The sequence below is a fragment of the Cryptomeria japonica genome, chromosome 2 (genome assembly GCF_030272615.1).
Source record: "Cryptomeria japonica chromosome 2, Sugi_1.0, whole genome shotgun sequence".
Taxonomy (NCBI): Eukaryota; Viridiplantae; Streptophyta; class Pinopsida; order Cupressales; family Cupressaceae; genus Cryptomeria; species Cryptomeria japonica.
In genome coordinates, this window is record NC_081406.1 from 225,488,638 (window position 1) to 225,504,279 (window position 15,642).

Sequence of the window (15,642 nt, forward strand, 5' to 3'; positions counted from 1 at the left end):
TTCCTCAAAGATGACATCTCTGCTTAGTTCAATTTGTCTTTGACCAGGTATGTATATTCTGTAGGCTTTAGAGGTTTCACTGTACCCAACAAATACTCCTTTCTTTCCAGAAGGTTCTAACTTTGATCTCTTTTCTTTGGGGACATGAATATAGACTAGACGCCTAAAGATCTAGAAATGACTTATGTCAGGTTTGTTGCCAGTAAAGGCTTCTTCAAGGGTTTTATTTTCAAGAAGAGTGTTGTCCTCATTTTTGGATTCTCAAAAATGTGACAATCCCTACAATTTTTTGCCTAAAAAGTGTCATTTTTGTCCCCAAGGCATGTTTTACGAGGTACAAAACTCACATTTGATAGTGTCAAATCATTAGGGGGTGTCTATGCCATCATTGTCTAAGTTTTGGTGAGTTTTGGTCTTCCTTTTCCTAGCTTTCTGTACAATTTCGGGTTTCAGAACAGTCATTGCAAGTTGAAGATTTTACTCTATGGAATGCTTCTCGAGGCAGAATTTCGACTAATCCTTGGACTGGCTTAATCCTTAGTCCATCCTCGAACTACGTTTCGAATTTCGTCGCATTCTGGGTTCATTTGCTATGTCTTTCCTTCAATTTCGGGTTTTAAAATCCCGACTGCAGGTGGAGAATTTTCTTCAAACTGCAAGTTTTAATGATGTCCATTGTTTTGGTCTTTGTAGGGAAATTTTTAGCTTATTACATGTGCATTTTTATTAAAAGATGAATACTTGTAATTTGTTTTAAATTTCTCCTTTATTGTTTTTATTATTTTTATTGTTTTTTGGCTTTTTTAGTTAAAATAGGGATTTTTGGGTTAAGTTACAAGTAAACTTGTAGTTCTCTCCAAAAACCCCTACTTTAATGGTTTTTACATGTAATAGGGATTTTAAACCCCTATTACATATGTTCAAGTTATTAAAACTTGTTGTAGGGATTTTATTTTCCCTTTACAAGTAATTAAAACTTGCACATCTCTCTCCAAAACCCGATTTTGCCTAGAAATGAAATAAAGTGACAATTTTAAACTTGCTATTTGGTCCAAAAATCCCGATTTTGCTTATAAAGTGCATTTTTGACATTTTAAACTTGCTATTTGGTCAGAAAATCCCGATTTTGCCTAACATGTTGAAAAAGTGAAATTTTAAACTTGTTATATCCTCCAAAAAACTCGATTTTCATTGTTTTATGCATTTCGAACTTGCACTTTGTTCCAAAAAACCCGAATTGCAAGGAAAAACGTTTTTGAGTATTTTTAGCAAAATTTTGTGGAGAATTTGTTGGAGGAAGGCGTTTAGGATTCCTTCCTATTTCCATGCATTTTCAAATACCTTTCACGCCACATGGAGGTTAAGATTGCTGGTTTTTAGCTTTATAACAGCAGCCACGTTTTTTCAAAAAACCATGTTTTTTTGCCATTTGGAATGCCACGAATCGGCAATTTTATGAATCTTTTTGGCTTGGTATGCTAAGGCGTTGAGGTTAGAAAGAGTCTTGGCCATTTTCCATGCCATTTCTCATGCATTTGCTGCCACGTTTTTCAGTTTTGGGCATTTTTGCAAAAACGTGGCTAGGGTTTGGCATCTTTGATTGTCTGTATTTATTGGATTGTCTTCTTCATTCCAAGATTGATTAATCATCTTGTTGAAGAGGCATTTTCAGATTGGAGCAAGGTAAGATTTCTTTTCTTCTTGTTTTCTTGTTTTTCCTTTCTAGTTGTAAATTTGTAAATATGTTGGTTGTTCCCCCAAAAAATCGGTTTTGTGAGAAAGATTTTCCCCTTTGTAAAGCAATTTTAGAATTTTATTGTTCTTCCCCATTTTACCTCTTTACTTGTATTCGGGATTTTAAATCCCGATTACAAGTTGGATGAAAATAATTGTTCTTCCATTATGGATAAAAGATTTAACCATCTTTTGTTGAAAGTTCTTCCCATTTTCTTGAAGATGAACTTCCCAAAATCTTTTCATATTCATTTCCATCATCCGTACATACCATTCATACCATTTCATGCACTCATTTCACACCTTCATTCATTTTCCCCATTTAAAGTCTACTTGCAGTCAGCCATCCAGAACCCGAAATTGGTCCAAAATGCACTCAAAAAACACTTGAAAATGAGTTCTAAAGGTCCAATTACAAGTGCAAACTTGTGTCTACCCATTACACATATGAAGTTGCATGTTTGTTCTCCACAATTGCAAGTTAATGCTCTTGTTTTTCCCACACATGTAATGCAGCTTCGAAAACCCGAAATTCACTTGTGAGCCCATTTTTGCATCAATTTATCCCTTCCCTTGTCAGTCCGGTTTGCACACAAGACCTACCAAATCAATGAATTAAGGCATGGGCCTTATTTTGCAAGCAGATTTTAAGATTGGAGGATGATACAAAGAAGAGATACAATAAGAATTCATGGTTGAGAACATAGAATGCTTTCAAGACAAAGATGGTCATGACATATAAAGAGGAAGGCCACCCTTTCCCTCTTGAAAAGCCAGTACTACCCCAAACAAGAAGATAAGGATGCAAGTTCCTGTTCCGGTTCAAGATGTCTTTACCAATCCAGAATACTTCAACTTCTAGCATCCTGAAGCGACATGAATATCATCACAGACAAAGGATGATGCAGTTAGAGTCGTGTCTTTAGACACATGGAATAGTTTTAGTTATCCATTTGTAATTTCGTTTTGACAAGTTACATGTAAAACATAACTCTGTAAATGCAAGTTACACATTACTTGCACTTTTGTAATTATATGTAAGGCAGCTACAAGTTGTGTCCAATTAGGACTGTAGTTGGAATAAGTCTTAGTTAGTTATTGAATAAGTCTCGGTGGTTGAGAGAATCTCTCATGTTAGTTAGGATCCTCCCACCTTTTTCTCAATGCTCCTCTTCTATAAATACTGGAGGGGTCTATTGTAATATTTATCTTTTGGAAAGCAAGCAAAAACTCTGCCGAATTTACAACAAAGAAGTCTTTGAGCTTTCATGTGTAAATCCAAGAATTGAAAGGAATAGAAGGAAATTGCTCAAGCTTTGAGTCTTTGTGCTACATTCTTGAGTTAGTGTTCTATATTATCTTTCTTGCAAGTGTTCCTAAAGAGCTTAATCACATCTGATTTGTAGTCTTTGTGTTGCAAGTAGTTGAGTTTAATATAGATTAAAATAAATACTTTGTTGAGAGAAGCTACAAGTCTTTGTGCTTTCACTTGTTCTTAGGAGAATTTAGGAGTAGATTTTGTGAGAAATAACTGTAAGTCTTTGAACTTATACTACTTCCCATTCTTTTAAGTAGAAAAGAATAAGATATTCCAGTGTTTGAGCTGTTATAAATTGTTCTTTATAGCATTAGTATAGAAAAGGGTAGATATGACTTCACATAATCAAGTCTTTGAGCTTGATATTGCTGTCCCGTCTTGAAGGAAGTGACGGAAGTCTTTGTGCTTTCAGGAAACTTCATTTGCTTTCTCTCATTTCATTTGAAAGTGGTTATTGCTGTTTATATTCAATCGCTATTTCACAGAAAAGGATATTGTCTTTCTTGAAAGAAGAAGAAAGATTGTTGTCCCATCCTATTTTATTTTCAAAGTTGTAGTTAGATAGGGGGAGCCTTCCCTTAATTAGGAGAGTTTTACTCACATGCTGTGGTTGAAACCACAATTTTGTATATTTCCCCAAGTGTACAAAATTTTCAACGAACAAAGAGAATGAGGACATCTATTTTGAATGTACACAGCTGTCCTAGATGCTTCAGCCCAAAATGAGGTTTCTATATTTTGGTCAAACAACATAGCCCTAGCAGCTTCTACTATAGTCCTATTCTTTCTTTTAGCTACCCCATTTTGTTGTGGGTTATAAAGTACAGTTAACTCCCTCTTAATCCCAACATTTATACAATAATCTTTAAACATATCAGAAGTGTATTCCCCCCCATTGTCTATTCTTAAGGTTATGATTTTCTTACCTGTCATATTTTCTGCAAGAGCTTTGAATTCCTTAAATTTAGAAAGGATTTCTTCAGACTCTTTGTACCTCAGAAAATATAACCAGGTCTTCCTAGAATAATCATCTACAAATATTACATAATATAAAAATCCCCCTAATGAGGGTACAAACATGGGTCCACATAAATCAGAATGAACTAATTCTAATACATTTTTGGATTTACTGTTGCTAGAATTAAAAGACCTTTTAGTATTCTTTCCGAAGGCACACCCTTTGCAGGCTCCTTCAGATTTTTGACTTAGCTTGGGTAAGCCGATCACCATCTTCTCTATCTTAGGTAGGGCATGGAAATGAAGGTGCCCTAATCTTCTGTGCCAAAGTTCATTCGAATCTGGAGTCTCATGAATCAAGGCTAGAGGTGGAGTGGTGCAAAGTCTGTAGAGACTCCCTTGTCTTACTCCAATGGTGTGGGCTTTCTTGATGGTGGAGTTCTTTGGCCAAGCAATTACCTTTCCTTCCATAAAGGTTAATCTGTAACCCTTATCTTCAAGTGCAGAAACTGAGACAAGGTTTCTCTTTATACCAGGTAGAAATAGAACTCCAGTTAGCTGTAGGGATATGCCTGACTTTAGGTTGATATTGCTGGTTCCTATCCCCATAACTAGATAATTTGAGTCATCACCAATTGTCACTTCTTCATTTGAACTTTCCACAAATGTATCTAGGTGCTCACGAAATCCAGTGATGTGTGGAGATGCTCTGCTGTCAATCACCCATGTGTTGAAACTTGAGGTGACTTGACTAGAGAGGGTTGAGTAGAAGACTAGCTTCTTGGAATTACTCCCTTTCTTAATTTGTGCCATTGAAGCTTGTTGTTTGATCCTATCTGGACACTTCATTGCATAGTGCCCATATTGGTCACATCTGAAACATTGTACTTCAGAAATGTCTCTCTTCTTCTTTGAAGACCTCTTCCCATTTGAGCTGTTGTCCCTCTTTCTCTTAAAGTTCTTCTTCTTTCCTTTCTTGTAGGAATTAGAGTTTAGAACTTGAATGTCTTCATTACCATTGTTTTATTTTATTCCTCTTGTGACAAGCCGAGATTCCTCTTGAATGCAATCGGTTTTCAATCTATCAAACTTAGGAAATTTAGAACGAGCACTGATTCCTTGAATGAACGATTCCCATGAGGTAGGAAGTCCATTTAGGGCCATCATAGCAAGTTCTTTGTTGTCTACTAGATGTCCAATAGTGGATAGTTGATCCCTAAGCTCAGTGATCCTCAAGAAATAGGATGAAATTGTTTCTCCTTTATTCATCTTTATATGGTGTAGTTGATTCTTTAGGGTGAGAACCCTGCTAGTGTTGTTGATTTCATAAATGTCAGCTAGTGCTTTGAACATTTGAAAGGCCGTCTCATATTTAGAAATGACCGGTACAATGTGGTCTCTTATTGAATCCACAATTATCTTAAGGGCCTTCTCACTCCCCTTGCTCCACTGAATTTTCTCTGTATCATCAGAGGGTTCAGGAATTTCACTTTTGACATGGGAGTCAATTTTATTTTCTTTCAAAACAAGCATGATCCTGAATTTCCAAGATACAAAATTTGATGCTCCATCTAATCTATCTTCAAACCTAACTCCGGTTGCCATTAGGATTATGGGAATGTGATCTTAGCAAGAGCCTGGTGAAAGTTTATGAGATTGTTACAGAATTTTAATATGATCTTCCTTAACTTCGCTCTGATACCATGTTAAGTTCTTTCAAAATTCTGTGATCAAAATAGAAGAGATGGAGATATGATCTGAAAGTTGTATTTTATCTGCTATAGTGTGTTTTAAAGGTGCACCACACTTATCAATTTCGGTGTGTGCATCCTCCTCAATGTAAGCATGCTATATATGTGGATGAGCGGTTACGTAGTGAAGAGATATGTCTTCCCATGTGGGAAGACACATCTCTTCCCTACGTACCTCTCACCACAGTATATAAACTAGTCACCGTTTACTTACTCGATCGGAAGGAGTGCGACTTGTTTGAGAATCGCTTTACCACCCGATACCATGAACGGTGTAACCGTTGGTCAAACGCGATAAGTTAACTTTGGTTTTATTTATCATTAGTTAACGTTAACATATTAGTATATGTAATCAAATTAATATATATATATATATATATATATATATATATATATATATATATATATATATATCGGAAGCATGAAATAGTACGACCGACGTTACAAAATTAACAACATGTAGTGATTATGTAAATAATTGCATGTGAACAATGAGTTGTCTATGAATTTAATTCGTTGATGTGAATTTTAATGGTTATATTTTTGTATTAATTCTTTTTCTTTATTTTTTAAATAGTTTCTTGATTGACTCCAATTTTCGAGATTTATGACTTTCCTATAAAGCCAGTGGTGAAAGCATGTGCAAGGCAACTAAATTGTAGATTTAGTACAAATTATTTGCTTTAATGATGAAATCCAAAGTATTTTAATAGAATGCTTACTAGTGAGGATGTTTTGAGGTCAACAAATCTTTGGACTATAATGAAATTACTTGAATCATTGAAGGTGTACACAAGTTTCAAAAGGGGCAACTGACATTGTTTTATCTTAGCAATCTGTTGCTTTGCATTTGAAATTGTCCCTCTCATTTCGTAGTTGGACTTGGAGTAGTTAATCCTGTGTAAGCTGCCATCACTTCTTTCGATCACTTATTGGCTTTTATGAATGTGATGAGAACAAGTGATGCAAGTTAACGTACTAAAATATTGAACATAGATATAACACCACAGAAACACAATATATGAACATATGCATAATGAATTGTTTAGTTCAGTGCTGAAAGTACATATTGGTAGACAAATTACCTAGCAAGAGATTATGCCACTAATAGATGATTTTTCCTAGATGGTATCTCTAAGTAATATTCTATTTGACACATCAGCCATGAGAAACAAAAGTGGCAGGTTATCCTTGCAATAGAATCATGATGGTTGGGAGGAAGCGCTTACCAACATAAAGCAATCTTAACCTCGGAGTTACTTTATTGGTATACTCTTCTAATGCTTTCAACCTAGATGTTTAACCTTTTGTGGTGGTTCATTCTTGGTGAGTCCTTGGACACAATGATTTATACACCCACACATCACCTAATTACATTATCACCCATTTTAACAAAGTCAAACCATCCATGTGCAATGTTTATACAAGTAGGCACAGAAACCCCATCCATGGCAACAATTCAGTCCTTAAAACCATAAAAATGCTTACCATGGAATATTACTTATGAAGTTTTAAGAAATGTAGCTTGGAACTGTTTCCATTTTTTTATGTTCAACCATTTCATCCTTATGCTTTTGATGATTTTTTCTTAAAGAGAGATGATGGTCATTTTGTTTAATGCTTTTAGTTGTTTTTCGAAGCCTTCAACAGTTTCAGTCAATATTGCTTTACTTGACAATTTGCAGAAGATGACAGTGGGGGGAAATACATGGTATATAATCGATGGGGCAGAGTTGGTGTTAGGGGTCAAGATAAGCTCTTTGGTCCATTTGGCTCACAGAATGATGCAATTTCAGAATTTGAAGGGAAGTTCTTTGACAAAACCAAGAACTCTTGGTCTGAACGACATAACTTTGTTTCTTACCCAAGCAAGTACACCTGGTTAGAAATGGATTATGAAGGAGATGATACAAAAAAAGTAGGTGGCTCAATCTACATAATTGTGGTTTTGTTGAATGACTTAGTAGCATGTCCTTGTTACATTCTATTTAGATACGTTGAAGATTTCAATTGCATTCTATTCTCTGAATTATCACTTTCCAGCAGGTTGAAAAGAATCCAACAGATTCTTTGGATAAATATGAACCTCGAAAAAGCAAGCTAGATTACCGTGTTGCACAATTTATATCGCTCATTTGTAATGTTGACATGATGAAACAACAAATGATGGAAATAGGTAAATTCTTTTATTTATGTGCTTCATGGATAGTTTTTCCTCCATTTCTTAATAAATTGAATATTTACAAAATAAATTTAAATGTTTACTTTATTGATGGGAGAGAATTGCTTAAAAAAAACAAACATCTTTGATAGCTAGATGCATATCTGCTTGTAAGGCGAGTAATACGAAAATTTAATGTGAAGCTTCTTCCAACAGATTGTGGGAATTAATTCTTATAATTGGGATTCTAAATTGACACTGGATTTTCTGTTTCGAATTACAAATTTGATAAGCCTTATTTATTGACATAATTATGTGAATGGATTCGTAAAAAATATTCAGTCCATTTTCCCTAGTTGAAAATGATATTTGTTACAATAAAGGTCAATGAGTTTGTAATGATGTCTTGACTTTTTTTTCCCTAGTTTAAAATCATAATTGCTATGAAAGCTAAGTAAAAAGTGCCAATTTTATTTTTGTTTAGGGTATAATGCTGATAAACTACCTCTTGGCAAGCTAAGCAAGTCAACTATCTTAAAGGTAATTATAATAACCTTTTTGAGGACTATTTTGTAGAGCTAGAAATGAGCATTGAACTTATATAAATCACTTTATTGGTTCTTATGGTTTTGTTAATCATTTTTACTTATGTAATCTGCCATGTCTAAAATTCACAATTTAAACATGGTTTCTTCAGTTATGTCTTCAATAGCAACGTAGAGGTAACAGCATGAGTTTTCTGATCAATTTTCTGCAAGTCTTTTAAGAAAACAGACGATAGTTATATATGCTTGACACCGTGTGTGAACAAGTAGACAGTACATGGCAACACATTTTCCTAATTTCCTTGACACGAGTTATCTGCAAATAACTAAGCAATATATGTTGCATACTTTTCTTAATAAATGCCATAGTGTTCCTAGGGATCTTACACTTCAGGAATTCTGAGGCCTGATTCTGTATTAGCATCCCAAGGTAGCACTTTTCTTTTCAACTCGTGAGACTCCAAACTTGAGCTTTTATCATTGGGACATCATTTTTTTTTACTGTTTAAAATGTTCAGAGGTATTATAAAGATGGTTTTAATCTTTCTAATAATTTTTTTTGTTTTAATCTGATTGTACATGTTGCACAGGGTTATGAAGTGTTGAAGAGAATTAGCGTTGCAATCGAAAATCAGAATAGAAATGATATTCGACATCTTAGTAGGTATTGATTATTTCATATATACATGAACAAAGTGAACCATTGTTGTTTTCAGTATATAATATCCTTGTTAAGGACAATTTTTAATTAACTGATTTAAATTTTGCAAATGAATTATTGTTGTTGCCGGGAATAATCATTATGTTATGTTGTCATATTATGTTTATGTTGTCGTCGGTAATAATGAGTTACGGCGGTCAGTTAGTTAGTCGTCCCGAAGGGCAGTTGGACGCGAAGGTTGGTCGCACCCCTTCAGGTATTATATATTGCGTATCGTTCCTTCTTAGTATCATCATGATAGTCGTGTCTAATGTAATGTTATAAGCAATTGATGTACATGGACTGTTGAATTAATACAAAGACTGGTTACTTAATATATTTCCATTATGTTCTGTGCATTTACTTTCTGCTTTTAATCGTTTACCGTATGAGGCAAACATTTGGCGCCGTTGCCTAGATGTACTCGGGAACGAAAGACGCGGATGGCGCACGGACACGATGGGCCTACCCGTTGGTGAGGTAAACCCAGAGGCCGACGACGCGCGAACATAACTTTACACAGGAGAAGACACCGCAACGAGAGAATTTTCAATTCTGCTCCAGGTAGCTATCCAGACCTACGTCCGACGAGAGGCGACGGAGGCGGAAATCCCACCAAGTGCCGTGTGGACAGCGTTGGAGGTGAGCTCGGTAGTAAATCGGTTGATGAACCATCTTCCCCGGTTGCTTGCACAACAAGCTCGCCTGGAGGAGATTGCCCAGGAAGAGCGACGCCAACAAATCCTTCAACAGTACGAGGAAAGCAGCCGATGGGAAGCGGAACGGGATGGCACTAGGCCAGGAGGGAACTGAAACTTGAACTTTCCATATTCAAATAAAAGTGTCATTGACACGAGTTGTATCTAACGAAATGAATTAATAAAGAATTGTTTTGATTTATGTATTGCGAATTGTAGAAATGTGCGGCAATTAATGCCCAACCTATTGAATAAAGATAGAAATAAAAAAGTAGAAATGGACGAGTGGGAGGCCGCGTAGAGGGCCTTGATTCTGGAACAACGTGTAGAACGTAGATGGAGGCTGAGGCAACTTGCCGAAGGACGACCTGCCGAAGGGTTGCCCGAAGGGAACCAAGGAGGTGTCACGGAGGGTGCAGAAGCCGAGGGGAATTTCTATGCGTCGCCAGACCACCGAAGGGTGAGAAGCCACGAAGAGTTTCTAGAGGAAACAAGGTTACGGAGAGATCTAGTCGAAGAGACCCGGGATCGGTTCAGAAACTTATCCCTTACACCACAAAGTGAGGATCACCAAAGGGAGCCAGGAGTGGGTGCGGGTGACAACGAAGGGGAGGATAAACGTACGGTAGGTGCCACACTCGGTAGGCAAAACACCGTACCTCTAGTCACCCACACAGAACACACCACCGACACCGGAGGGAGCAGCGTAGGGGCACAGACACAGCCACAACCACCTCCAGGAAGACGACCCCCATCGATGGCGAGTAAACAAAAACTACCGAAGTTCAATGGCGACGGGAAGGAAGATCTCGTCCGCCATTGTCGAACGTGCGAAACCATATGGTCGGCGAACGGTGTTACTGACCAAGACAAATGGGTTACACAGTTCCCAGCAACTTTAAGGGGAGTGGCCATAGATTGGTACTCAAACATGGATAAGGCCAAAGTTGGCACATGGCCCGACCTGAAGGAGTTTGGGATAGAGTTCCGCCTCCTGAGAGATGACAACGAAATAGTCGCCGAGATCTATGGAACAAAGCAGAACAAGAACGAGATTGTCCGAGCCTATAGTCGGTGGCTGAAGGAACTATTGGGAAAAATGGAGAGTCAACCAGCAGATGGGTTGAAAAAGCGATGGTTCGTGGAGGGACTAAAGCATTCTGTCTAAAAGAAGATGAAAATCGTTCCACCTACCTTGTACGAAGATGCATATAATAGAGCGATGGATCTCGAGAGCGACACCAAGACATCCAAGAAGAAAAAGAAGAAGGATAGCTCGTCCGAGGATGATGACTCTTCCGAGGGAAGCAGCAACGATGGCGAGTCCGGCAAAAAAGGTGCAAGCCCTGCAGAAGGACATGTTGAGGATGATGAGAGAGCTAAAGGTTATGAAGGGAGGTTCGAGCAAGACCGACGAAGGGGAGCTTTGGTGCACGGAATGTAAGACGGACGGCCACACAAAAGGCTCCTGCCCAAAGAAGGCCTATTGTGATATATGCCAGTTGATGGGGCATCCCACTAGGGAATGCCCCTACAACATGAAAACATGAAGCCAACAAGTATTGCTTATGCAGGAACAACCAACTACATCGGGCGGTACCGACAGCTCCCAGGCGAACAACAATGCAACCTCGGGAGGCTACCGAGATAACTGGTGGGGAGGACGAAACAACAATAACAACAATAACAATACAAGGAGCCGGATCCAATACAACTCCAAAGGTCGACAGATGGTACAATGCAGAGCGTGCAGCCAGTGGGGGCACTTCGCCCGAGACTGCCCGAAGGGAGAGGCCACACAATATTTGTGCAAATGGTGCGGACTGGGAGACCACAAAGACGCCACCTGCCCGAAGTCTGGCGTCAACTTGCTCAATGTCGAAGAAACCAAAGAAGAGGAAGTGCTGGCCGTAACCCGCACCCAATCCAGACACGCAATGTGCCCTGACCCGGAGATGGAAAAGCGAAGGGTACGGGAAGCACGGGAAGAAATTGAGAAAGAGATACGAGAAAGGGCAAAGGTGAAGGGTATAGCGAGTACTTCCAGCTGACCGGAGGCGGAGGAGGCTATACTAAATCAAATTTTAAAACTGGAGGTGCTTGTGAAGGTACACGACCTCCTCCAGACGATGCCTCAATTACTAACGGCGTTGCTGAATAATCTCTCCCAACCACGCACCAATACCAACCACCGCACAGATGTTCCTAGGGGGCCTGCAATAGACCCCAGGCTGCTGGCAGTTAACACTGGAAGGAACCCGGCCATTGTGGAGATGGGTATCCTTGGCACCATTCTAACCGATACCATCGTCGATGGTGGATCAGGAGTGAATGTTCTTCTAGAAGAAACCTGGCGAAAGCTGGGGAAGTCGACGCTGTGGCCATCTACATTCAATCTACTGGGAGCAGATCAACATGGAATCAAACCCATCGGGACACTGATGGGCCAGCAAGTCACCATTGGGACGCAACCCTTCATACTGGACTTCGTGGTAATCCCACTAAAGAAAAAAGGGTATGATGCAATCTTAGGGAGAGGGTGGCTGGTGGCAGCCAAGGCCACCCACAACTGGAAGAAGAACACTCTGTCTATGGAGAATGGAGGAAGGAAGTTTGTCATAGACCTTGGGACGCAGTTGGTTAGTGAGGAACTGGCATCATCTTCGAAATCGGAGGGTGAAGGAGAAGGCGACCCGAGGGACGAAGGATGGAGCTGCAGGGAGCCCAACGACGAAGGGATTCTCAAACTAGGAGAGTGCTCCAAGGATGAGATAGGGTCATTGAACGGGCTCTTCCACTGGCAGATGGAGGATTACGAAATGTTCTAGAGCTACAGGCTCGAAGTAGAGGAGCCAGAGCAAGTAACAGAGGTGTACTTGCCAGAATACAAAGAATATTGGAAGGGAGACGCCCCAAACCCCGATGACGTAGATAATCCCAAGATCATTAGTGTCGGCAACGATTGGAACCCTGTGTGGAAGGCCGCAGCCTTAAAAATCTTTATTATCCTTGTTCTTATGTACGGGAAGGAGACCGTGGTTCCTGTAGAACTTATGGTTCCAGGTCTTCGGATGGCCATTGAAAATAGACTTGCCATCAACGGGTCCAAATTGATACCCTACCACGAGAAGCGCGTAGGGGACCCGAGAGGCCCGAAGGACACCCGAGGGTCCGGAGGGGGACCCGAGAGGATGGAAGGGGACCTAAGAGGCCAGGCGGGCGACTCGAGAGGCACGGGACCAAAGCGGGAGACTCTTGGGCGAGGCAAACCGAGAAAGGGCGATCCCAGAGGCACGAAACCCTAGCCGAATCTAGATACTTAAAAAAAAAAAAGACCGTACGGTCGCAGGGGTTCGTACGGTCAGGAAAAAAATAAAAAATGTATGGTCACACGACGATGACCGTACGGTCGGAAAAAAAAAGAAAAAAAAGGAAAAGGTTGACCACCACGGCGGGTGCGACCGTACGTGGAACCATTGAACGGTGGGACCATCGGCGGTGGCAACACCGTGCGGTGGACCACCGGCGGTGGAACCACCGTGCGGTGGCACCGCGCAGTGAAGATCACTGTGGTATAAAGCTCGCACAACCCTGCAGCGCAGCCCACGCACGAAGTAAAACACGCAGCCGCTCCGTTGTCAATGGTCCACCGTACGGTTGAACTGCGTTGGGCGTGCAAAATGAGGACCGTACGGTGTGTACGACTGACCATGTTGTCCGTACGCTGGAGGTGTGACCATACGGTAAGGAGGGAGCTGACCGCACGGGAAGGTGGCCGCACGATTGGAGGTGTCAGTGCTGTTGTTGACCGTATAGGGAGGTTGTATGGCTGGGGTGAGAAAGAAGCCTGAAGATCAGCATTGGCGAGAAGCCATAAGCCGTAGAGGGAGACGGATTTGGAGGTACAAACAAAGTCTGAGGGAAAGCATTGCAAAGTTGTACGGTACCAGGGAGTTGTTCAGTTCAGTTATTAGCCTTTGGGGAGTGTGATGGAGGATTTGAGGTGTCTCCTAGCCTTTGTGCCAGAGGGTTGTGGCCACTTCCAGGCATGAATGGTACGCTTTGAGGAACTCGGAGTATGTCTCGGCTGGACGAGAGGTTGCCTTGGTGGATGCAGAGAGGGCTCGGGAGGAGGTGGCCACCAGGATGGAGGCAGTACTAGCATGAGACGTAGCTCAGCATACCCAGGAGTTGGATGCCGAGAGGGCAGTGCGGGTGGCTATCGAGGACAAATTGGCTAGGGAGACAGTATCATTTGAGTAGCAGTTGGTGGAGGCTGAGACTGAAAAGCGTGTTTTGCAGACAAGTTTGATGGTAGCAGAAAAGGGTTTCAGGCAAGGATGCAGCAGGTGTATGAGTTCCGGGCTTGACTGGCGTCAGCAGTTCCTGCAGTTCATCTCTATTTTGTATTCCGTCGTCCGGAGACGACTTCTTTTCTTGGGGGGGATGATGTTGCCGGGAATAATCATTATGTTATGTTGTCATATTATGTTTATGTTGTCGTCGGTAATAATGAGTTACAGCGGTCAGTTAGTTAGTCGTCCCGAAGGGCAGTTGGACGCGACAGTTGGTCGCACCCCTTCGGGTATTATATATTGCGTACCGTTCCTTCTTAGTATCATCATGATAGTCGTGTCTAATGTAATGTTATAAGCAATTGATGTACATGGATTGTTGAATTAATACAGAGACTGGTTACTTAATATATTTCCATTATGTTTTGTGCATTTACTTTCTGCATTTAATCGTTTACCGTATGAGGCAAACAATTGTTGGTATTGTATGAAATTTGCAAGATTTTGTAGCGAAAAATAGGATTTTTGTGATTTAGGATAACCTACAGCAGAAAACAACCATGCACCCCCTGACTTCTCCCAATTGGGGCAGACTTTATTTTTAATAACATCATTATGTGTAGTTACAGGATCTAGGTCTGCCATTCCTTTCACAAATCACATGCAACAATTTTCCAAAATAGGCAGCATTATATCAAGAACGGAATTAGCAAAGAAAATTAATGATAAAGATGATGGAACCAGAGTCCAGCGAATAGACCTATATTAAAGGTTTAACAACTTCAAATCTACACTCAGCAAGGTAGGTGGCAAATACCTTAGCAATATTCACTCAACCCAAGAAAAGAATTAAAATTAGCATGGTACACAATATAATGGAGTAGTTGAGAGAAGGAGCTGTAAAATTACAGAGATGGCCTTGTGCATGTTGGAGAATATGAGTGTTACCAAGAAGTTTTGGGTTGAGGCAGTTTACGTTGCAGTTTATCTTCTCAATAGGTCTTCCACACAACATTGAAGGAGAAGACCTCAGAGGAAGCTTGGTTTGGGAGAAAACTCAAAGTAAGTCATCTTAAGGTCTTCGGTTTTACTACATGTGTCTGAATTCCACTTGCAAAGAGAATCAAGTTAGATTCTATGATGAAGGGCTACTCCACCCAACACTGAAACATAGCACAACAGCAGATAATAAAACAAAAAAACTCAAGAAGGAAAACAACCCATCTTTGAATTTTTCAATAAATAGAATTACAGATTCAAAAATTACAATGCTACAGCCACATGAGCTTAACTCATTACAAAGAAAATTAACTCCCTAAGAAAACTCTACAATTTGGAGCCACAATCAACACTAATGGAGATGTCCTCTGTAATCTCCACTTCCTTCTTTATTTGTCACCGATAACTGCCTTAGAATATTCTGGGATGTGTAACTGTTCATTTTCTTGTCTAGGAAGAATTTTCATTTGAAAGTTGCATTTCG

At 40.1% G+C, this 15,642-nt stretch overlaps 1 protein-coding gene across 3 annotated transcripts in view; it reads left to right on the forward strand.

The window, feature by feature from the left end:
• Window positions 1-15,642, forward strand: part of LOC131048690 (poly [ADP-ribose] polymerase 2) — a 237,155-nt gene that overhangs the window by 40,265 nt on the left and 181,248 nt on the right. Inside the window, exons 6-9 of one of the 3 annotated variants that reach the window (XM_057982747.2) lie at window positions 7,446-7,678; window positions 7,804-7,936; window positions 8,406-8,461; window positions 9,057-9,130. In XM_057982747.2, the coding sequence (XP_057838730.2) occupies window positions 7,446-7,678; window positions 7,804-7,936; window positions 8,406-8,461; window positions 9,057-9,130 (496 nt within the window). The remainder of the gene's footprint in view (window positions 1-7,445; window positions 7,679-7,803; window positions 7,937-8,405; window positions 8,462-9,056; window positions 9,131-15,642) is intronic. The other 2 variants (XM_057982748.2, XM_057982750.2) reach the window with 2 other exon arrangements.